The sequence below is a fragment of the Polypterus senegalus genome, chromosome 17 (assembly GCF_016835505.1).
Source record: "Polypterus senegalus isolate Bchr_013 chromosome 17, ASM1683550v1, whole genome shotgun sequence".
NCBI lineage: Eukaryota > Metazoa > Chordata > Cladistia > Polypteriformes > Polypteridae > Polypterus > Polypterus senegalus.
In genome coordinates, this window is record NC_053170.1 from 59990899 (window position 1) to 60016377 (window position 25479).

The 25479-nt window shown below is 37.2% G+C and overlaps 1 protein-coding gene across 2 annotated transcripts in view; it reads right to left on the reverse strand.

Annotated features, from left to right (window-relative positions):
- unc13d (unc-13 homolog D (C. elegans)) overlaps positions 1-25479 on the reverse strand; it is a 400017-nt gene that overhangs the window by 117121 nt on the left and 257417 nt on the right. For both annotated transcript variants that reach the window (XM_039739768.1, XM_039739767.1), the window contains exons 16-21: positions 23404-23501; positions 16646-16697; positions 16344-16471; positions 13896-14016; positions 9512-9664; positions 4220-4315 (exon numbers count right to left, since the gene is read on the reverse strand). In XM_039739768.1, the coding sequence (XP_039595702.1) occupies positions 4220-4315; positions 9512-9664; positions 13896-14016; positions 16344-16471; positions 16646-16697; positions 23404-23501 (648 nt within the window). The remainder of the gene's footprint in view (positions 1-4219; positions 4316-9511; positions 9665-13895; positions 14017-16343; positions 16472-16645; positions 16698-23403; positions 23502-25479) is intronic.

Sequence of the window (25479 nt, forward strand, 5' to 3'; positions counted from 1 at the left end):
CTTTTCATGTTATTAAAAAAAACTGTAAGAATTATTCTTTTGAACACTTCTCCAGCTTTCTCTAGTGAGTTTTAAGCATGAGAGTGAATATTAACTCTTTTACTGGCTGGGAAAAAGGCCATACCTGCTATCTGCTTTGTAAAAGTATTTCTTGATGCTGCAAAATTGAGTCCTCTTTCAAGTGGTAGTAGCACAGGAGTATATTAATGTGTTTATTTTAAAACAAAAACTCCTTCTTTATGATGTAAAGTGGTATATTTTCTCTATCCCATATTTTTTCAAATTTAACCAAATGATAAACACAAGTTCAGTATCTGCTTTGAAACAATAATCTTGATTGTAGTGTTTCTGGTTGTCCCACAGTTGTGATATTTTTTGTTTTAGTTCTGTCTTCAGACTCCATGGGCCTCATGTATAACACAATGCATAGAATTCACAGTAAAGCATGGCATACGGACCAAAACCGAAATGTGCATATGCACAAAACGTTCAGATAAATAAAACTTTGCAAGCAAAGTTCCACACATTTCCCCTTTATAAATCCCAATCAACGTGAATTTTAATGCACCAACATGCACCTACAGCCCCAAACCAACTCCTCCTAGAATTTTACATACACTATTTGAATAGCAAATCAATATAAGTCACCACTTCCATTCAGTGTTTTGTTAAAAGACAATGGTAAAAGCATGTGTAAAAAAGAAGAATTTAACTGAATTCAAAGTGGAGATCCTACTCAGTGAAATGGTGGTAAGGAAAAACATACTATTTTGGTGGCTTAAGCAGCAGTATGAGCAACAAAAGGAAACTGATGGAGTAGTTCTCAAAAGTTCACGTTCAGAAAGTTGCACAGTGCCCCAAATAAAAAGGGGTAGTCAAATGTCAAAGTCAATATGAAAGGCAAGTGCCTGTGTGTCATATGGAAGCGTATTAGGGCCACAGAGAAGAAAAAAAAATAAGGACCCAGTGAAGAAATAAAACATCTATGTTGAGATTAAAGTCGTAATGTCGACTTTCATCATAAAATTTCCACTTTGGGATGAAAATATATGTTCCTTTACACCAAGTTTAGTTTTAATACTTCTTCAAGTAAGCAAGGAAATAGGCATATGCAATGTTTTTGTGCATACACACTTTTTAAACACAATTTACACACAAATTTATTTTCTAGCATATACATTTGGTTTCTGCAGCAGCTTTTTTAATTGTAGACAGTTGCCATATTTTTAATTAAGATCAAAAGCATGCGTTTGAACTCCTTGAGTTGAACTCCACACACTTTCATTTTGTTTTTATACCCAGTGTTACGTACCTTCTATTTTACCCAACATTTCCCTCAGCTTTATCTTTAAATATTTATTTGAATGTACCTCCAGATTTTTAACCTCCTAAAAAAAATTGTTCAGTTTGACATTCACTTTCGTAAAACACGCCCTGAACATAATTATCAGCATCCTCATTTAGAAGCATCTGCCATACATTCTTCCATGTTGTGTTCAGATTGCATTGTGTAGCCAGTTGGTGTTGATGCTGGGTTGTCTTATGGGTTTTTGGACAGAAATGAAGTGTGATCCATTGATTTTACATAAATGTTTAACTCCCTGCCTCACTTCCAAGACTTGCCAATCGCTCCATCAGATGCTGGCTCCAAGCATTTAACAGTCATGGCGCCTACCAGTATGAGGCCTATGCCTATCATCTTTTCATCACCCAGAGGCAAGCCATGATAGGTTACTGTCATTGCATTTAGACTTAAAATTCTCCTTTCTGTACAGTCTTTCTATTTCCTTTGTTTTCTTCATGAGGTGCTCTATGATTTAGGAACTTCTACCAGGATTGTTAGTGCAGAGGATATCTCGAAAATTAAGAAAAAAAGCACTGCTGCCAAGGAATATTGTCTCAAGCAATGGAGAGATCCGCCTCTTATAAAATCACATTTCCTCCACCCTTTTTTTTACCAAGCAGTCTGCTATCCCACCCCGCACCGATGCAGCTGAAGTTCTCCCAGCACAAGTCTGTCTATCTGGGTGTGAAGTGCCTGGAGTTGTATAGGGTAAATAACATATTGGTATTTGGAATACATTAATTTCATGTGTGTTACATGTCTACAATGATCTGGGTAAATGAATGGCCAAAGAGACTTGATGAAGTGGACTTGCCTATTAATGATGACACAGAAATCAAAGGATGCATAGTAAGTTCAACAAATGCGGAAAAGAAAGCTGAAACAGTAAAAGGACGTATGGCCTACTACAAAAAATGGTTAAGCTTAAAGAAAGCAGTAGTGTGGTTCCTTAGGTTCAAAGAAGACCTATTGCATCTGAAAGAAGAGAGAAAGGCATTCCAATATATGGTTAGTCAATCTGGACACAGCCCAGAGAGACAAAAAAAAACCACTAATCGCAGAACATATGAAGGAACATAAATCAACAATGAAATTAAAGGCACTTTCTCTGAAAAGACTTGATCAAGTGAGTGACACACTCAACGAAGAATGCTCACATGTTGCTCTTTTTGCTTTGCAGCAAATCCTTAAAGAAAACCAGCACTGGCCAGACCCGTGAATACATAACCTGTGTCTGCTCCAAGAAACTGCAATTAATTGAATGACTAATCTTAACATTTGCATGCTCAAATTGTGTTTGTGTTTCCACATTTAAGTATATGTTTATTAAACTAGTGTGGTGCTGAGGTATCACCCGTTGCATGGCTGTACTCGGGTCGTAATCTGGATCCTGAGTTGGTTTTTCGTGTGGTGGGTGTGCCAATGCATTGTATCAGTGCATGCTCTTAACCTCTCTTACATTTAAGTGTTAAGTTTCCCAAGATTAATTTAAGTTCATTAAATAGTTAAGGCTGTTACTACGTAATGTTAAAGTCATTGATTTTTGCTCTTAGCATATACAATTAAGGGCCGGATGTGTAAGAGCCATTTGTTAGTGATTTAAGTTATATTAAATGTTTGCCTATGTTAGTGTATATTCTATGGGAGGTTCTTACAGCCTCCACAATTTGAACTGAATTGGTATATTCTAACTATTTCTGGCCTCTCTGATTATAAATTAGCCTCAGTTAGTGACCTGCCTTGCTGTGTGTAAGGCATGGCGGGCACATGGTTTTAAACCATGCCTTACGTGGCCAATGGTATGAAAGTTAAAATGCTGTATTGAACGTGCAGTACCGTATGTTTAGAGCAAACTGAGGATGAAGTAAAGCATCTTTAAGTATAGAAGTTTGACAAGAAAAGCTAAGTTTAGAGAAGAAATGTTTTTTCTCATTTTTTTTTTGCCATTTTAGTCTACGTGTGTAACAATCTTTTTTCTTTATTCTTGTGTGGACTATTTGCTTTGAATTTTCACTAAATCTTTTAAAAAGAACGTTTAAACTGAGAGATTTCTTTTGGCATGCGTTTGACCTGTGCTTGATCATGCCTTATTCACCAGCAGCTACAACAGGTAAAACCAATTTCAAATACTGTAGGTGGACAAAAAAATGAGACCAGCGAAAATTATTTACATTTTTTTTGAAGTCAACCCTGAAAAAATATAATGTCAACTGGAGGTTTCACAAGTAATAACAGTTAATTAAATAAAAATGCAATCCCGATGGATATGACAAGTTAAAAAAATTATACACTACTGCACACTCATCTAGATTTTTCTTGTTTGCAACATTATTGACAATCTATCTGTTTTTGAGAAAATAAGTAATACGTGTTAAGTATAGGGCGGCACAGTGGCGCAATGGTAGCGCTGCTACCTCGCAGTTAGGAGACTTGGGTTTGATTCCCGGGTCCTCCCTGCGCTGAGTTTGCATGTTCTCCCCGTGTCTGCGTGGGTTTCCTCCGGGCGCTCCGGTTTCCTCCCACAGTCCAAAAACATGCAGGATAGGTGGATTGGTGATTCTAAATTGGCCCTAGTGTGTTTGTGTGTGTCCTGTGGTGGGTTGGCTTCCTGCCTTGTGCCCTGTGTTGGCTGGGATTGGCTCCAGCAGACCCCTGTGACCCTGTGTTTGGATTCAGCGGGTGGATGGATGTTAAGTATAACCTCTTCTTAATCTTTTAATACATTATCAACAAACTGTTTATCTGCCATATTGTTAACAAAAAGCAAATAACAGCTACATTATATTCAGCAGAATAATATTTATATTTAGGAATACAATTTAAATAATCTTTATTGTAGTTATTATCCTCAATATGCCAACTAAGAAAACTTACCAGATTTGCAGCATCTCCATGATCTGATTTTCCAGATAGCTGAGTTGCCTGTTGCTTCAGCATAGTGCAATACATTATTGCAATTTTGCACATATCCTACAATTAAATACATACAAATAATTTGGGTAAACATTAAATTGAACACATTATTGATTAGTCCAAAGAATAAGCAAAATGTTCTATGGAAAATTAATGTTTTTTTTTTGTATCAGTACAATTTAATCTTATATACTGTAGAACACATTCTTTTACACAGTTTTATAGGTAGTTCTAGGGTGTTGTACCGTGTTAGCCATTATGGATGTAGTGGGACGTTAAGCAAAATGACACATTTTATTGGCTAACTAGAAAGATTATAATATGCAAGCTTCTGAGGCAACTGATTGGAATCACCAGCCTACACTCTAGGTGTCTAATATGTGGGACCAAGCATGGCCAGGATGATGGTGTAAGACAGGGAGATATATACACAAACCAATATGAAGTGGTCTTCCTCCAGAGTGCTCCCAGTCAGGAAGCTGCTACTTCAAACAGTGTATAGTGTAGGATTCACCAAAAACAATATTCAAAATACAGAAAGTGTATATACAAAAATAAACAGTGCACCAATAACCACAACCCAATAAATACCTCCACTAAAGTTAATTCAGCGATATTCATAAAAATATGATATATATATACAAGAAAAAAAATATTTACAATAATCTAGGTCAAGCTGTCGTGCTTGATAAAGTCAAAGCGGAGTTCTACCAAGTACTGCTAGCAAGATCTAGCCAGAAGACAGCCTCTAGAGGCCGTAATTCCTTTTTGTATTCGGCGCCCTTGCGTTGACCAATTAAACTGTTCTACGTCAACACTCTGCAGGCACGTGATGACGTAAATGCGTCTACAAAAAGTGCCGTCTCCTGCCCTGTACAATTACTGTACTCTAAAAATTCGAGCAGTCGGCACGCGCACGCGTAGTTTTGCTGGCCTTTGAGACACGGACTGCCCTTCTGCTTTAAGTGAAAGTAAACACTTTTAAATTTTTTCCTCCTTCCCTGAGCTACTGCCGAGACAATTGCAAACACGGGATTCCTCTTCTAAACCGCAGGAAACTAATATTAAGGCGCTTCGCACTTTCTTTTGCTCTTATAGAGTTATGAGTTCACGGGAGGTATGCGCAAGAGTGGAAGACCGACAATGCCATCCCAGCCGTTCAATGGCAGGGTCGTCTCTGCAGTCTACACGAGACCTGCTGTGAGACTCCCCAAAAGGCGCTCATATCGTCAGCTCAGACGTCTCTCTGCACTAAATAAAAGAAAAAGGCAAGTTTCCTTTCTTTATACTTTTTTCCTCTTTTTCCCAAACAAATGCCTCTCTCTTAACACTGCAGAGGACACTTAACTAATTTTATTTAATTGCTGGTAATGCCGGTAAGTCACATTACCACAGTTAGCCAATAAAAGGTGTCATTTTGCTTAACTTCTCAGTACAGTTTTATAGGGTTAGTCACATTTACAAATATAATAATTAAAAAATATATAATACTAGCAAAAGTTATGAAAAAGAAAAGGAAACATTTTAAAAATAACGTAACATGATTGTCAATGTAATTGTTTTGTCACTGTTATGAGTGTTGCTGTCATCAAGAATTTGATTATCATTATTTCTTTCAATCAGGTTCATATTTGGAGGGTAAAGATAACAGGTTTCATTCATCGAAGTGTTCACTACCCAAATCGCTACTCGTGAATCTAAGATGTTTAACAGCCATTCCCGGTATTAAGTTGTAGAATTGCCTGCAAATATTTGGCAGCAGTGCCACAAAGTTGTTTTCGTCTAGCTGCATCAGAAAATGTACCACGACGTCTGACACGCCTCCTTTTTACTGTTTTCTCACAGCTTGGATTGCTGCTGTCATAATCGGTTTGAGTTTCATGGTTTGTTTCAATTACGTTAGCATTTGCAGGACTTGTGTTGAAGTGACATTCGGTATCTGTCAAGCGTTGTAAGCATACAACTGGCTTCATCGATAACTTTGCATCCAGCTTTTGAGAGTTGAAACATTTATAAACATCAAAGTGTCCACTACTCAAATTGTCACCTGTGAATCTAAGATGTTTAAGAGCCATTGGCGGTTCTCCAAAGGAGTAAAATATTTGGCCATTTCGGTAGACTTGAAAGCGACAACTGAACAATTCAGCGGCAGCCATCAAAATGCAGAAACATAGGTGAAGGGCTTAAGCATTTCACTCTTATAGTGCTCCTATGTAGTATAATTATCTCCTGTGCCGTCATCAGTCCACACCTTGAACCTGTCCCAGTCAATCAATACACAATGTTCCTCCGGATATCAAGATTGAGCCTGATATGGCCGTGCAATATGTAACACAGAGAATGGAAATGGCAGGCGGCATCTCCGGGCATGGAAACCACTCAGTAAGTGACAGTTCTTTGATCGATGGTGATCACCTCGATAGACATCTACCCAAATCGCTACTCATGAATCTAAGATGTTTAACAGGCATTCCCGGTATTAACTTGTGGATTTGCCTGTGAATGTTTAGCGGCAGCGTGTCTATGAATTTTTGGAATTGCCTGCGAGTATTTAGCAAAATCATCTCTATGAACTTGTGGATTTTTCTGTAAGTATTTAGTGACAGCGTCTCTATGAACTTGTGGATTTGCCTGTGAGTATTTAGCGACAGTGTGTCTATTAACTTGTGGATTTTTCAGCGAGTATTTGGCGGCAGCATTACGAAATTGTTTTCATCTAGCTGCATCAGAAAATGTACCACGACATCTGACACGCCTCCTTTTTACTGTTTTCTCACAGCTTAGATTGCTGCTGTCATAATCGGTTTGAGTTTCATGGTTTGTTTCAATTACGTTAGTATTTGCAGGACTTGTGTTGAAGTGACATTCGGCATCTGTCAAGCGTTGTAAGCATACAACAGCCTTCATTGATAACTTTGCATTGTAATAAACGAACAATAAAACAGTGGAGAAGCTGTGGATTAAATAAAAAGGCTGCAGTTATCAGCAGGGAGACATGAATACCGTGGCAAAGCAAGGAAGGGAATGAAGAGACCGGAGGGACGGACGGCCTTATATGGGCAGGCAGTCAATTACATGGGAGGCGTGGGGATGGGGGACACAATATAGGAAGGCAGCCAACTACATGGGAGGTGTGGTGAAGGGCGACGTAACACCGCCTCACACGGCGACCGAGCTGCAGGACATGGATGTATATATGTACGTAAGTAGGATTCAGTTATGACTGTTACGTGTAGAATTTCAAAATAAAACATGCTTAACTTTTGTAAGTAAGCTGTAAGGAATGAGCCTGCCAAATTTCAGCCTTCTACCTACACGGGAACTTGGAGAATTAGTGATGAGTGAGTCAGTCAGTCAGTGAGGGCTTTGCCTTTTATTAGTATAGATATAATAAAAAAACATTTAAATTTCCTGGTTATTTTTTGATTTTGTCAGGTTGTCACGTGATCCAATTTCTGTCTGACGCATTTCAGCTGGTTAGTATTCTCATGACTGCAGTTCAACCCGAGGGTCAAACCAATTACCTCTGGGTTAAATATGGCCACGTTACCAGTGTTAGTTTGATGGATAAACTTTAAATCCATTCTTTTGTAAATTAGTTAGTGGTGAAGACAATCAATAATTGGGCAATTAGGTGGTGTTTCAATACTTTTTGTTTCTTTCTTTTGCTTTCTGCTTTTGCTCATATGAACTGGGTTCATATCTCTCAGTATTTTTATTAGGTCAGAATAATCTCATGGGACTTTGTCCTTATCAGCCTGGTAGATAGGCAGACTGTAGGCACCAAAGGGTGGCACAGGGCAGAGGCAGGACATAACAAGCACATATAAAAGAAAAGTGAGGGTACTTTGTGTTTAGATAGATAGATACTTTATTAATCCCAAGGGGAAATTCACAAAAACCTGTTAGCATTCCAAACAATGTAATAGGAAATAATTAAATAAGACAGATGCATTATAAACACAATTCATATATTATCTTTGACAAGGCATTCTTGGTTTGTATATTAAAGTATGCATTCCTTTGCATTTCTTCAGTCCTGCTTGTGCAACTCAGAAAATCTTTGTGCAACCCAGCCTGACAGGGGATACAAATACCGGTGTGTTTTTTCGTGTTAGTCCCTAGCCTGGATAAATGGGGAGGGTTACGTCAGGAAGGGCATCCAGCGTAAAATTTTGCCAGATCAATATGCAGACAACAAGATAGATTTCCACGCTGGATCGGTCAGGGCCAGGGTTAACAACGACCACCACCAGTACTGTTAATCAATAGGGTGCTGGCAGAAGTTGAGCTACTGATGGCCTGAAGGGGAAGAAGAGGGGAAGGCATGTCTAGAAGCAGGAGGAGAGGAGAAAAAAGATAGAGAGTGGAAGTTAAGGTAGGCACTGTGAATGTTGGTTTTATGATTGGTAAGGGGAGAGAGTTAGCAGATATGATGGAGAGAAGGCAGGTTGATATATTGTGTGTGCAAGAGGATAAATGGAAGCAAAATCACAGGCTAGGTAGGTGGGTTCAAATTGTTCTATCATGGTGTTGATGGGAAGTTGTGGAAGTTTAAATACCTAGAATCAACAGTACAGAGTAACAGGGCGTGTGAAAGAGAGGTGAAGAAGAGAGTGTAAGTAGGATTGGGTGGGTGGATAAGAATGTCAGTAGTGAATTGTGATTATATTATTTCTGTTGGCTTCATTTGTAACTCTATGATTATGATCTGTTTCTTTAAATGTTCAGCTGTTTCCTGTTTATTTGTGGGTGGAACAAATTGTCCTGTTGTCAGTGCTCCTTAGCCCTCGTTTTCTCTACATAAGTGAGGTAGGAAAGCTCAGGAGCAGGGGATCACTCATTAACTGTGGAGTTTGTAAGCATTGCTATTTATTGTTGTTGAATCCTGAATTTCTAGCTCATCTGTGTCTTTTTTTGTAGCCAGGAGACCAAAACTGTATACAGTTCTCCAGATGAGGCCTAACCAGTGCATTATAAAGCTTGAGCATAACCTTCTTTAGTTTTAATTCTACACATCATGCTCTATAACCTAACGTTCTATTAGCCTTCTTAATAGCTTCTGTACACTGTCTAGAAGTTGATAGTGATTAGTCCACTATGATTCCTAAATCCATCTCATGAGGCGTATTTAAACCTAACAACAACAGCAACATTTATGTATATAGCAAATTTTACTTCCTATATGAAAAACTTTACATTTACTTACCTCTTAATTAAACTTCTATCTTACATTTTTCTAGAGTATCTTACCTCTGTGATTTTTACCATCACCATGAAAGCTTCTTCTGGATCAGGCCAACTCAACTGATTCCAAGTTTCACGGATTTGGGTAAAGCACGTAGCCAGGTCTACAACAGATGAACTGTGCTTTATCAGACTGCTGGTCTCAATAAGGGGTTTCAGCTAAGGAGAAAAACATGTCTAATGTAGAATAAGTGTACTAAAAGCCAGCTATCTATAGTTTGCAGGGACACATCGAAAACACAAGGAACTCATTACAACAATTAAGTTTGTTTTCTTGGCATATTTTACTTGTAATTAACCAATACTAGATCAAGACTTCAACTGAAAATGATGATTTGCTCATTCAAGCATGAAATATGCACACACTGAGCAAGTAATTTGGAACACTATACTAAGGTAGGGAATACTTTTACTCTTAAAACAGCTTTTATTCCTTAAAGTGCAGATTCCACCAAATGTATGAAATATCCGTTTGAGAATCTGATCGACATTAACATGATTGCATTGCGATATCTGCACATTCATGTTTCAAATCTCTTATCCTACCACATCATGTTCATGAAACCATTTTGAGACGACTTTGCTTTTTCACATGGTGCTTTAGCATACTGGAAGTAGCCAGTAGAAAATAAATTGTGAATATGAAGAGATGCACATGGTCAGTAAAAATACTTTAATAGATTGTGGCACTGAAGAGATGATTGATTAGTATTAACAGGCCCAACATGAACCAAGAAAATATGCTCTATCTCATCACACCACTATCACCAGCCTGGACTTTTAATAAAAGGAAGGTTTGGTGCATGGGTTCATGTAGTTGGTGCCAAATTCTGACTCCACTATGTGTGTGCATTCTTTTGAAATTGAAATTCATTTGATCAGACCACATTCATTCATTCTTAAACTGCCCAGTTTTGGTGAGCCTCTGCCCACCGCAGCCTCAATTTTTTGTTTTTGGCAGACATGGCATAGTTTTCTGCTGTTATAGCTCATCCGCCCCAAAGTCTGACGTGCTGAGCATTCTGAAATGCTTTTCTGCTCAACACAGTTGCGTAGAGTGCTTATCTAAGTTACTGTTGCCTTTCTGTCAGCTTCAACCAGTCTGGCTATTCTTCTTTGTACTCTTTCATTGACAAGGTGTTTCCATCAGTAGAACTGCAGCTCACTAGATGTTTTTTTGTTTTTTGCAACTTTCTGAGTAAACTCTACATACTCTTGCCTGTAACCATTTCAGGAGAAAAGCATTTAAAGAAATACTCAAACCAGGCCATCTGGCACCAATAATCTTGCCACGGTCAAAATCATGATTCTCTACTGACCTCTATCTGCAGGGCTGTATGGAAAGCACTGCTGCCACATAATTGACTAATTAGATAATTGTACGGATAAGCAGGTGTTCCTAATAATTTGATCAGTTAGTGTACTATTTTAATTAAACTGCATTTTTGATTTATTAAGGTGCTTCCAAATTTTAGAGGCATAAAAACAACAAGATTTTAAGTCATTAGTGAATTGTGATTAAAAACACAAGAACTCGCATACATTATTATGTTAAAGATCAACAGATGGATTGCTATAAATTGCTAGGCTTTATGAATAGCCAATAAACATTCAACATTTATTTTATATTAAAAAAGATTAATTATAGCCATTTAATTCATTTTGATGTCTTCTTGTTCTTCTTTTGACTGCCCCCGTTAGGGGTTGCCACAGCGGATCATCTTCTTCCATATCTTTCTGTTCTCTGCATCTTGTTCTGTTACACCCATCACCTGCATGTCTTCTCTCACCACATCCATAAACCTTCTCTTAGGCCTTCCTCTTTTTTTTTTCCCTGGCAGCTCTATCCTTAGCATCCTTCTCCCAATATACTCAGTATCTCTCCTCTGCACATGTCCAAACCAACTTAATCTCGCCTCTCTGACTTTGTCTCCAAACCGTCCAACTTGAGCTGATCCTCTAATATACTAATTTCTAATCCTATCCATCCTCGTCACACCCAGTGCAAATCTTAGCACCTTTAACTCTGCTACCACCAGCTCTGTCTTCTGCTTTCTGGTCCGTGCCACTGTCTCCAACCCATATAACATAGCTGGTCTCACTACCGTCCTGTAGACCTTCCCTTTCACTCTTGCTGATACCCGTCTGTCACAAATCACTCCTGACACTCTTCTCCACCCATTCCACCCTGCCTGCACTCTCTTTTTCACCTCCCTTCCATAATCCTCATTACTCTGTACTGCTGATCCCAAGTATTTAAACTCATCCACCTTTGTCAGCTCTACTCTCTGCATCCTTACCATTCCACTGACCTCCATCTCACTTACACCCATGTATTCTGTCTTGTTCCTACTGACCTTCATTCCTCTCCTCTTTAGAGCATATCTCCACCTCTCCATGGTCTCCTTAACCTGCTCCCAACTATTGCTACAGATCACAATGTCATCAGCAAACATCATAGTCCACTGGGACTCCTGTCTAATCTCATCTGTCAGCCTGTCCGTCACCACTACAAATAAGAAAGGGCTCAGAGCCGATCTCTGATGTAATCCCACCTCCAACTTGAATATATCAGTGACTTCTACCGGAGAGCTCACCACTGTCACACTCCCCTTGTACATATCCTGTACAACTCTTACGTACTTCTCTCCCACTCCTGACTTCTTCATATAATACCACAACTCCTATCAAGGCACCCTTTTATTTTATTTTATTAATTTTGATGCAATTCTGATTTATTCTTCATTGCTATAAAAAGGTCATACATGGGGAAAACATACCTTTTTAAACAAACATTAAAAAATGTTTAAACACTTGTGGCAATAAACTTACATATAAGGAAAAAAATCGGGAGTGTGCACCCCTCAAATTTCTCGTATACTGAGATAGAGAAAAAGGTCATCAGAACCATTTCCAGTTGCAAGATATTTCTCAAATATCATATCTCTTTGTTTCTCATTATAACTAATTCATAATATCGATACACAATAATTTATCTCTATTTATAATCAAACTTTATATTAAAATGATATTTTCGCATTTAGGGAGGTCGAAAACGATGGTGTAATTTCATGATTACATATGCATTACCTAGTTTACGTGCAAAATAAGAAGAGTTAGAGTCACCTAAAAATATAGAAAAAGTGTTACAATAAAACTAATAAGCTAATGAAAGAATATGCTTTATATTGGATAGTTTTTAATATTGTGTATTTCATATCTGCTTGCTTTTTATTATTATAAATATCTATACAAAATGTGAATCATATCATCAATCTGTAATTATAACCATAGTTTACTTGAAAATTTGTTAAAGTACTCAGTTAAAGTACCACTTCCAGTTGCCGGAAGTGGCCCAAAACCTGACAGGATTTCTTATTTTTGATAAAAAGCAGGTGTAAAAAAACACATTTCACATTATCGTGTTTACACAGACTTCATTTCAAAAATTGTATTTTAGGACTCGGGAATGCCTAAAATGTCAAGTTCATGAAAATCTTGAGGTTGAATTTTTTCATGATTCTTATACTTTCTGTATAATCTGTATACAAGAAAGTAAAAATACAATATTATCTGATAAAAGAATTTTATGCATATTTTTTTTTTCTCTCTCATTTCTCTTTTCTTGGCATTTTCAACAAAACATAACATTACATTCTCAGCTACATGAATTCTGGCTGCAATGGAACCAGAGTCTACCTAAGCAGCAAAAGGGTGAAAGGCAGAAACTAACTTAGGACAGGACCCTACTCCATCGCAAGGCCACTTCACATACATGGGACCAAGGAGAGCCACCAACTAAACTAATCTGCATTTTCTTTAGATGTTTGGGAGGAAAACCCATGCAGGCACAGTGAGGACATAGAAATTCTACAGTGACAATGACAGGGCATGAGATTTTAATCCTAGAATACTGGATCTGTGAAGCAACAGCACTAAATTCTGCACTATTATGCCACTTCTGCTGACATTCTTGTATGATTTATTATTCTTTAGAACTATTGTTCTTCCTTGAAGGCTTGGTTTTGATCTTTGTAATTTACTGTTTTGGACTTTTAAAATAGATCTTTTTTAAATTATGTCTATAGTCATCAATTACTAAGGTCTTTTTGATTGGTAGGAAGTGCTAGGAAGTTGCCAATAATTATCAAAACCCCAAATATAAAAACACATTTTTGAAGCAAGCACTGAATATTAATCAACATTCACACAGAAGCAACACAAAGCACTGTTTCCTCAGTTCAGTCTATCAAGTAAGGATAATGTCAGGATGCAGTACAGACTCTGTATGTTAGCAGAGTAAAGCCATTGAACCATGGTCAAAGCTGGATGGGGCAGAATGACAAATTGAAGAAAGGGCAGTATGAAACAGACAGAAAACAGAAATTACCTGGTCAACTTGCACAGCTCTTTGAACTCTCTGCAAAGCAGTTTTGTAGGCTCTCTGAACCCATAAGGGGAGAACGTCTCTAAACCTCACATGATATTCAGTAAGTGCTAGGACTTTATCCCTAAAAAGTGTTACAAGACATAACATTGCATTAACTTCATAATGTTTACTGACACTGCACAATGCTAATTTATCTGACTTACAAAATTAACTACTACATGTTTAGACAATCAAACAATTATGGTAAAACAGACAGCAAAACACTGATGTCATATTATGAAACAGTACCAAGCTGGGTATCTTAATATGGCATTTAGTTGATTCATTATTACATTCATAGAATTCACTTTGATAAGAAGTGTATAGTTAAATCAAAGTACATTTTTACAAAACAGGATGACGGCTACATGGCTGAAACATTTTGTCTTTAAACTTTTTTTCTATTTTTTCAGCATCAAAATAATCTTCACCTTTTTATCTTTCTTCACATGTGTTTCTAAAGTGCACATTGTCACACATACACAATTAAGGAATATTTCAAGGGGCACAGGCAAGCTGGGCAGCACACCCAATGGGCAGGAGTGGATGCTGCCATTACCTGTATCTCTGGTTTCCTCTACAGTGTGGACCCATCACTGGGAGATGACATATAGCCCTACATCCGCCCACCTTCCAGGACCAAAACATTATAAAGAGGGAGCATCTTATGACCTGCCAGAAACAGATCTCAATTAAAACAATTGTTGGGTCAAAGTGTGAGCAGCATGAGTATTCTTTTAGTTTCAGCATATCCTGAAAGACTTTGTTTATTCTGAACTGTCGCTTTTGATCAAAATGGGAGTAGCACAGATTTACAAAGCTTCCAATATTCTTTGCTTCACATTTGGCATTGTTGGCAGGATTGCCTAGAGAGGGATGGACGACCAGTTATAATTAGGAGCTGCGGTGAAACAGATGGCAGAGGAGTTTATTGACTTCAATTGCAAGTAGAGGCACAGCGTTGGTAGAGGTCACAGTTGTCTGGAGGGAGCATGTACAAGGCCTTTCAAAATTGCTAATGCCCCCCAGGCCACACGATGGTATAGAAGTCTATTTATTAATCTTTGAATGGATGGCCAAAAAACATCAGCTACAAGAAGAATGAGCCCAAATACTGGACCTTCTTGGCAGGCAAAGCACATGACTGGGATTTACTCCTTGCTTTGGCCCAGTTTGCCTTTTGTGGGATCCTGCAGGCCTCTACAGGGTTTTTGAGTTACTGTTCAGGCATCAGCTCAGCAGACTGTTGGACCTTGTGGATAAGAGTTGGGAGGAAGAAAAGGTTCCTATGTCAAACGCCTGTGTATGTCTCAGTTAGCCTAAAAGACTACTTCACTAAGATTCAGCCCCTGGTCAGGGGACATTTTTAAAAATCCCAGCATACAATACTTTGAAAGTTCCATCTGGGGAATAGGGTTATGGTGTTGGACTCCATGTCCCATTCTAAACACTGGCTGGAAAGGGCTTTTTGCAGAGAAAGGGTCTGGTAGACTTCCTCTTGGTCCCACCCAACTGGTGCCAGCAGGAAAGAGTCTACCATGTAAACATGCTTAAGCCATGGAAGGAATGCAAGGTGTCACCAGCAGAAAGAATTAAGAACATCGTGTTAGTGGATTCAAACCCTGGATAGACCGATGTTCTATCTAGTGGCATAGTCACGGATCTCAAGGTGGTGATCAGAAAATGTCTCTACTGCCAATCAGAAGCGAAGACAGTCAGGGTGGATGTAGATGTCAAGAGCATGCTTGAACAGGTGGTTATTGAAGAAAGTAATAGCCCCTGGTTGACTCCTATCATTTTCATCCCTAAGCAGGACAGAAGTTGGTGCTTCCTGGGATAGAACAGTATAAACAGTGTGTCCCAAAAAGGATGGGGTCTTATGACCTGTTCAATAGCCACATATGGAAATCTCAGTTAAAATGATAGTTGTGCCAAAGGGAAAACTGTTGTTTTTGATTAAGTGTAGTAGCAGGATTGGCACTCAAGAGATTTATGAAACGTCATATAAGGATTTTTTAAATCATGCACCTGAAATGCACAATATGTTTTTGAACAACAAGGGAGGTTCTGAATAATCTATACCCAAATTCCCAGGATAAAACACTAATTTCTTTGTGCCATAAATATTTGTACCATATTTAACACTGGGAAAAGGCATATATTCAGTCTATCTTCACATTTTAAAGTTTCAATGCTTAACATATCACTGAAAGAATCCCTGGTGAAAAACACATTATTTTGCTCCAACCAACCTTCCCATGACTTCATAAATTAAATCTATGCCAGGGATGACATAAATTCTGTGGAATAAAGGAGGTTATTAAAAGGGGTAATAATGTATCCAGTTTAAAACAGCAAAAAACAAGATGAAAGAAGCAGAATTGTAGGATAGCTGCATTTAAGGTTTACCTTTTCTGAAGAAATGCTTTGGCCTGATGTATGTCCTTCAAATTACGATAAAGAGCAAAAAGAATATCTGCAACAGCCTCCGATATTTGTGTCTCCACATACAGACTTTCTTTCAGCTCTGTTGCTATCTAAACATAAAAAGAAACACACACTATATTAATGAGGCAACACAACTGTAGATATCGAACCTATTTAACATTCAGCTAAAAAGTAGTGTCTTAATTCTCAACACTAAGGTACTTTCATAAGTCAAGCATATTTATTGTATTATAAATGCTGTATCCATGTGTAGAATTACTCACCAGATCTTCAAGTTCTATGTAAGCAACTGTGAACAAATCTACTTGAGTATTGCTAAGGAGAACAAGAAAACAAATATTCTTTCAGTTTCACTTCTTATATTCAAGACATACACAGCTGAAGGCAGTAAAAGACATACTCCTAAAAAGATTAAATTCCATGGCTTCTTCATTGTACTTCTATGGGAAAATCAGAAAAAAAGTTTCACATTGCACAGTGAGTATTGAGTTATAAAAAGAATTAAACCAAAGTAAAACCTTACAAAAAGGTCAGTAAATCCTCACATAACTTCTTAGTGGATTGTGCAGAACAAACGTATATAATACTTTAATATCTTCGGGCGCGGGGTGGAGGGGGGTGTGTGCAGCCAGATGGTCTTCAGGACAGGCACTGCATCTGACTTTGCATTATAACCAACTGCTGTCACCTTAGAAGTTTATTTTCTCCAGAGTTGCTGCTGACTGGAGTTTTTGATTTCCTTGCTTCTGTTGTCACCTAGCCATTGTCATGATTTTGGCTTTTTGTTATGTGCAATGTTGAAATGTGTACTTGTTTTTTACTTTCATTTTGGTTTTGACCCTTGAGTTAATTTTAATTGTCATTTATCATCATTTTTGTTATTTTGTGTTCAGATTAATACAGTATATCAAATACCAAATATCAGATTTGCTTCAAGGGCATCACCATTTTGTGTAGTTTTATGATTAACAGCTGTCTTGTTGCTATCCAGTGGCTACTGGAACTTGCACGTAACATTAGAGATGCACCAGTATTTCAGATGTACTGTATTCGGCATCCAAATTTGTGGATGGGAAAATAAATCATTGTGCATACTAGTTTTGTTTCATGACTAATGGTTTCTTAAATGTTTGTAAGTATCTGCAGAGTACAAGTTTTGAATGTTGTATTGAGTTTTAGTACACAATTCAAACGTTTAAGTTTTAATCCTTGTCAGCCCTTGGTTACTATTTCATTTCAAGGTTCTTCTTCCTGCCCTTGTAGCCATTTTTTCCATCTTGCAGCGATGAGCAACATTCCTTGTTTAAAGCTAAGCATGCTAATGTTTTGTGTCTCATATATTAATAAAGTACAGTACATATTAATTATTAATTCCAAAAGACGAATAATATATATTGTGTGTTGGTCATGTTGGTCTGTAGAATGCCACAACGTGGAAGGTAGCTATAATGTCTTTGTAATTTCCTTGCTAAAAGTATTAAATAATACCACATCAGAGAGAGAATGGGCAGCATTTTTTTTATAATGGCCAAGACTGGAATCAGAAATGAATAACCTTTACCATTTTTCTTATTGTTAATTTCTTAGTTACTGGTTACAATTACTTTTTCTGTCCTGTGAATTACATCTTGAAGTTTTTTTGGCTCTAGTTTCAGGATCCTTATTTGACTTGCAATTTACCACTCTATTCTTTAACCACGATTTTGTGTACCTTGCAACATAATATGTGTTTATTTAGCTTTATTTAACTGTATATGCACCTGTGTTCTTGATTAACTCGTTTCAAAGTGACTGTCTCAATCCACTGTACTAATTCCTTTCATAATTTTAAAACAATCATGTCATCTGTTAATCTTCTTTTGCTTAAACTGAAAAGGTTCAGCTCTTTTAATCTTTCCTCATAATTCATCCACTTTAGTCCTGGAATAAGCCTAGTCACTCTTTTCTGAACTGTTTCTAGCACTGTTATGTCATTTTTGTAAATTGGAGAACACAATTGTACATAATACTCCAGGTGAGGTCTATCCAGGACATTATAAAGCTTGAACAAAGCCTCCTAGGACTAGATTTCTACACATCATGCTATATAACTTAACATTCTTTTAGCTTTCTTAATTGCATCTGCACACTGTCTGGAAGTTGATAGTATTGAATCCGCTCAGACTCTAAAATCCTTTTCATAAGGTGTGCTTTCAATTTTCAGACCTCCCATTGTGTAATTAGACATAATATTTTTACTTCCTACATGTAATACTATACATCTACTTACATTAAATTTCATCTGCCACAAATCTACCCAAGCCTGTATGCTGTCCAAATCCTTCTGTATTGATTCAATGAATTCTATGTTACATGCCAATCCACACAGCTTTTTATCATTTGCAAGTTGAACCAGCTTGTTACTTATATTCCTATACAAATCATTTATATATATTAAAAATAGCAGCAACCCTAACAATGACCCCTTTTGAGCACTACATCAGCCAATTGTGATAAGGTTCCTCACACCATCACCATCTGGTTCCTGTTTCTGGGCCAGTTTTCCTTCCATCTACACACAACACCCTGATCTCCCACTTATTTTAGTTTGATGTCCAACCTTTCATGTGGCATCTTATCTAATGCTTTCTGAAAGACAAGATAAATAATATCAAATGCTCCACTTGGATCATATCCTTTTGTTGCTTCCTCATATAATTAGAGCATGTTGGGAAAACACTGAAATCACCTGAACCTATGCTGACTATTCAGTGGAATTCCTGCTCTTGCCATGTGTTGCTCAATCTTTTTCCTTCCATTAATTTACCTGTGATGCATGTTAAGCATGCATGGATCTGCCTGATCACCCTTTTTATATAATGGTATATTTGCCACTTTCTAGTCCTTTGGAAATTTCCCCAATGCGTATTGACTTATGTGTCAAGGGTTTATATATGTACCAACCTCCATAAGAACCTGAGGATAAATATTATATTATCTGGTCCTGGTGATCTGTTTGATTTCAGCCTATTTAATCTAAGTGGTACTTCTTTCTGTACAATTTCCAAATCACTCAGTACCTCTTTATTAGTCCCTGTTACCACTGAGAGGTTATCTACTTCACAAGTGAACACCTAATAAAAATGTAAATTTAGAGCTCTGCTATTTCACTGTCTGTATTTTCTAATTCCCCTTTACCGTTCCTGATGCACTTCACCTCCTCCTTGACTGTTGCAAAATGCAAAAATAACTGACAGAATCTCTGCCGGTCATCTTTTGCCTTATCTGTTATATTACTATTTAATTTAATATTGTTTCTTTGTATCAGTATACTGCTGCTGGATTATGTGAATTTCCCCTTGGGATTAATAAAGTATCTATCTATCTATCTATCTATCTATCCATCTATTCCTCTCTAACTGCCTTTTAGCTTCCCTAATATCTTTTTAAACGGTTGCCCTCATGTTCTTATATGCCGTACAATTCACACTGAAGTTCTTAGTCTTATGAACTGTATACAGCTGTTTTCCATTGCATTTTCTTTTTCAAATCTTTATTAACCCACTGCAGAGGTTTTTTGATTTTTTTGTAATTTCCAACTAATTCCTAATTTAGCTATGTCCTGCATTACTGTATATGTAGAACATTTTTAAACCTGTTTCACTGCTCCTTGCTGGTCTCCACATGTAAAATCTTACATGTGCATCCTCCATAGACCTTGATGAATCTACTCAAAAACTGCCTTTGCCCAAAGTTAAACTTGACAGTTTTAGTCTTTCATATATGCTCTTCCAAAACACTGAGAATTGATTATATTGTAGTCAATTGACCCTAGTGGTTCAGTCACCTCTATACCCTGAATTCTATCCTGATTAGTACTAACTACTAGACAGGATTCTCCCAACATTGGTGCTATACTGTGCATACTATACATATACTGTGTTAAAAAACGGTCACTGATTTCTTCAAAAAAACTCCTGCTCTTGTGCTTCGCTATTTGCAAAATCCAGGTAGTTAAAGTCCCCCATGACTATAATATGCCCCTGTAAAGCTGTGTTTTTAATATTATTTAAAAGATGTGCAGTGAAAATAGTTATCTGCATTGTGGGGTGTATAACACTCTCCTAAAACAAACCCTCTTTCCCAAATGCTGGCCTATTTAAATATCAGCCCGCTGGCCAAATGAGGCCCAGAAGCAACCTCTGAGTGGTCCAGCTTGTGGTCCTACCAGAAACACAGAGAAAAAGTGATGAAAACACATTTTTCAAGCTATCAGAAATTCCTACATAAATTCCTACAGCAGTACAGACCATGAATGCAACACTTCACATAGCCTTGTAACATTCAAACCACAACGCAGCACATTGTTATGTGTCTACATGTGGCAGTAGTAGATTATAATATTGTGATCGATAAGACACACAGGAGCTGCTTCTCTGTGAAAATCTTCAAAATGTTGACTGGCTTTTTATTTGGTGTTCCAATACAATAAATGGTTCCCAGTGGCACAGTGGTGGTTCTCCTGCCTTGCTGTAAGGAGGAGTGGAGTTTGCAAAGAACTCTAAATAGTGAGAAAGTTGTTATATAAATGTAAAGAATTATTATTTTTATTATTACTACTCCTAGTCTGGGTTATGGGGACACCTCCAAAACACATGCTTTTCTGCCTCTTCTTTTCTCTTCCTGATAACTGGTTTTGAGGTGATTCTTTGGGGATCCTCATGCTTGTCTACCACTTTAGAACCTTCAGAACCACCATCCAGCTCCACAAGGACTTGAAAATGGTTTGACACACCCAATTATGGAGTCTCCTCTCATGCTACCTTAAGTGCATACACCATCTCTCTAAAGGACACCTGGTCCAGGTCCACCAATTCTCTATTACAATGCAGGCCAGCCAACTCCTCCTCCAGTTCAGCAACCCTGAGCTTGAGATGCTGGATCAGCTTGCATCTGCTGCAAATGTAGCCTTCATAGATCACTGGCTCCTCCAAGCTATCCTCTAAAAAGCCCAATATCCAATAGGACTTTCATTGCACTGGCCTCATTATTGGTAAATTTCATGATAGGTGCATCTGAATTAAGCTAGTTAGCTTAACTCAAAGGCCTAAATAGAATTTATATGGTTAAAGTTTATAGGACTGGATAATTAAATTATAACTGTGCTGTTACCTTCACTGTAAACTACCTGACAGGCTGGTGGGTTAAATAGAGAGGTACCCTTAACAAATAATTGCTTTAAACGTATTTTTCACTTGGATTGTGACATGGAGTTGATAATTTTATGAAATTCTGAAATTCCAAAAATAGAAACCCTCCCTATAAAGCCCTGTCGCTACATGTAGTTTTGTTTTTTTTGCAAGGTTACTTCTCAAATGTGTATTTTTCTTTGAAAGGAAGAGACTTTAAATTGTTTTTATTGAGATGCTGCCTGAGCCTTCAAGACTGATCAGTATTGCCTCTGGAATATAAATGGGTGGGAGATGAGGAAAATTTGGCAGGTTCCTATTTGAAAAGTTCCTGCTTTGAAAATACTGGAAAAATTGTGTTGATGGAAATTAAATCTGAAGTATAATTGCTCATTAAAGAGATTACCTATATATAGATCCCTAAATGTTTTAATCATAGACGATTTCCAAACATTAAATGCTGTGTAGGTTTGAGAGGGTAGAAAAAGGTGTTTATCATGTAAAGGTGCAACACATAAAAGCTTCTTAGTCTTAAATTGCTTCTTGCATTGGTTCCATATTCTGAGTGATTGATGGACAATTGGATTATTAGTATATTGATAATAATTTATATTTACTAGGGCACAAAGCGAGACATACAAAGAAGTACAACAATATTCTTTTTCTATTGCAGACCTGGCTTGTGTGTATTCATTAATTTGTGACAATGTCCAGGTCATTATAACTTGTATATTTGCCAACCAGTAATAAAATTGAAAGTTAAGTATTCTGCTTTAGGTCGTTGTAACCCTTTGAATGCGTGGATGTTTCGAATTTCAAATAAATGAGGTTATAATTAGGTCTTATTTCTTAATGAATGATTTTTTAAAGTATATGGGGATGCTCTGAAATAGAAAAACAAGTTTGGGAGGGATGTTCACCTTGACAGTGTTGATTCTCCCTGCTAATGTGAGATGAAGGGTAGATTATCTGTTCATCCATCCATCCATTACCCAACCCACTATTTCCTAACAGGAAACAAACCCCGGGCAGGGCACCAGTCCACCGCAGGGCACATACACACACACACACCCACACACTAGGGACAATTTAGGATCGCCAATGCACCTAACCTGCATATTTTTGGACTGTGGGAAGAAACTGGAGTACCCAGAGTAAACCCACACAGACATGGGGAGAACATGCAAACTCCATGTAGGGAGGACCCAGGAAGTGAACCCGGGTCTCCTAACTGTTCACATCTTTTTTATTTTTTTTCCAAGCAGATAGCTAAATATTGTAAAAAAGATTTTTATATTTACTTGTGATATATAACCCATGGTATTTAAACTGATCTGCTAAAATAAACGGGAAGATATCCAACCTAAGATTGTGTGATAGTGAGTTCCAAGATAAGCACTAGCACTGGTCCACTGCAGAGCACATACACCCTCAACTCACATTATCTCACAATTTCCTAACCTGCATGTCTTTGGGATCATTTATAAAAGGTACCACACTGGGAAACACACAGACAGACAGAAAGAGGACATGTCCTTGACTTATTTAAACAGGTATGCTGTTATTTACACCAGTTTTCACTTATTTAATGTTTGTTGTTTATCACACTAAGGTTAAGACAACAATACCTTACTAGTATGACAAATGGGTCTGTACATCTGTACATAGTCCAATGCATATGATAATAACATGAAGTTTGACTGAATTACTTTGTAAATTAATTCAGATTTTGTACAGGGTGTTTTTGGTAGAGAATCATAGAAATACGTTTCATAAAGAATAATATTTTAATTAAAAATGTAGAATACCTTATCATAAACTAGATTGTCAGGACTTTATATTTTAAGACTTACTTGATGAAGACTTTGTTCCATATCATTTTAATAGCATCAAGATCTTCTTTTACTTCAAGCACAATGCGTGCCAAAGAACGGGCATCTTCTTCAGCATTCTAAAAAATACAGGGAAAAGAATTTAAGTTCATAGTCGTACTGTAAAAAGGCATAAATCTAACAATACCTGCTCTTTTCAGTAAAGTTAAGAGGATGGCCTACATTATTTTGACTGTCTTTTCAATAATTAGTCAATGGATTAGGAATTTTTTATGAAAATATAAGATAGGTATTAAAGGAAAGGTACAAAACTAAAGATCAGCTTTATTCAATTAATTATGTTTTAAATGAAACAAGGTCAATGAAAAGATCAGATTTTAGATTTTTTGATAGAAACAATATATAAATGTGGCTAGGTCCAAGTCAGACATGATCAAGACTGTAGATGAACTAGTGATACAGAGCCTATTTTATCCTCAGTAGTTTGGCTTATTATGGAGGATCATTCTTTCACTACTGTGCAATACTGCAATCCAGAAACTCCTTATCTGGATCTTTTTTCAATTAACTTCCTCTTAATTAAGAGAGATAATATTTGAATGCTGTTTAACATTACAGCAATTGAGAGTTTCTGCAATTTCTGCAGTTGTTATCATGGATAGTATTGTTGCATATTCAATGCTGATGATTATCTTTTGTGCATCAGAAAAATAGGCTTTTGACAATGGGGAAGGTTCAACAGAACTGGTAGTTATAGCAAAATAAGTTAAGATTGTGTAGTGAAATACTTCTGGTCCTCTGAAATTAAAATTCATCATTTAGCAAAGACAAAAAAGTACTTAAAAGTGAATGTAGGTTAAAGTACCCTAGTTATTTTCATGCCATATGTCAAAATGCTTAAGTATTTTAAGTAATTAATTTTACAGCAAGGAAAATCCAATGCACTTTAAAAAAATCATATAATAATAAAATAAGAAAGGAATTTCTGGAGCAGTTTGTTTTTAAAGCAAAAGAATGTTCTGCATGTACCTGTAATGGGTGTCTGGCATCAGCAGAGATTATTTTCAGTTTCTTCAACACCCTGACATACATTTACCAAATCATCTATATCGGTTCCAATACTTTTGTTATTATTATTGCATGTTTAGTAATCTGATTTTTTTTACATTTTGATTTGTTACACCACTAAGGGCCGATTTATATACATGCTCAGAGCACATTCCCACATGCATGATGGCTGCCACGCGTTCCCAGCGTTCATTTGACATGTCCTCTGGATAAGTCCTCAGAAATTAATGTGACACATGCGCAAGCTGCAGTACCAGCCAAAAAGTCAGGGGACGCAGTGTGATAAAGTCGGAATGTGATGTCACAGTTCGTTGTTTGCTATCTACCTGTATATGTGACAGAAAGCCGCTTTGTCGATCCTATAGGATTGATATGCATGCTTCGATGTTTGATGAATGGTTCGATGTGGTGAAACAAAATGCTGCCATACAAATGCAATACAATACAAATTCTTGGAGCTTTTATATTCAAGCATCACATATTTCCCATTGTAATGACACAATACATTTCAAAAGTCTCACATGCCACCTTTTTTTTTTTGCACTTTCACAATAGCATCAAATTGTACGGCAGTGTATTTGAGTCACTGAGGAAAAAAAAGTCAGGAACACAGTGAAAATGTGTATTTTGTGATTAAAGTGGAAATATTAAAAAATATTGTCTAGCCCTACTTGAAGTTGTACTGAAAAGCTGTTAGGAATATGTTATCCCCTACAATTCTCAACAATATTTGGGATTCTGAGAAATTAATTAATGCATTTATTTCTAGTAGGATTGACTACTGCAATTCGGTGTTCACTGGATGTTCAAACTGTTCTTCATACAGCCTCCAGTTAATCCAAAAATGCTGCTGCAAGAACAAGAAAATACAAACACATAACTCCACTTCTTAAATCCTTACACTGGCTCCCGGTTAAGTTTAGGGCAGATTTCAAAATCCTCCTTTTAACATATAAAGCATTAAATGGCCAACGTCCAGCTTACTTATCTGAACTTATCATGACTTACAAACCTGAGCGCACATTAAGA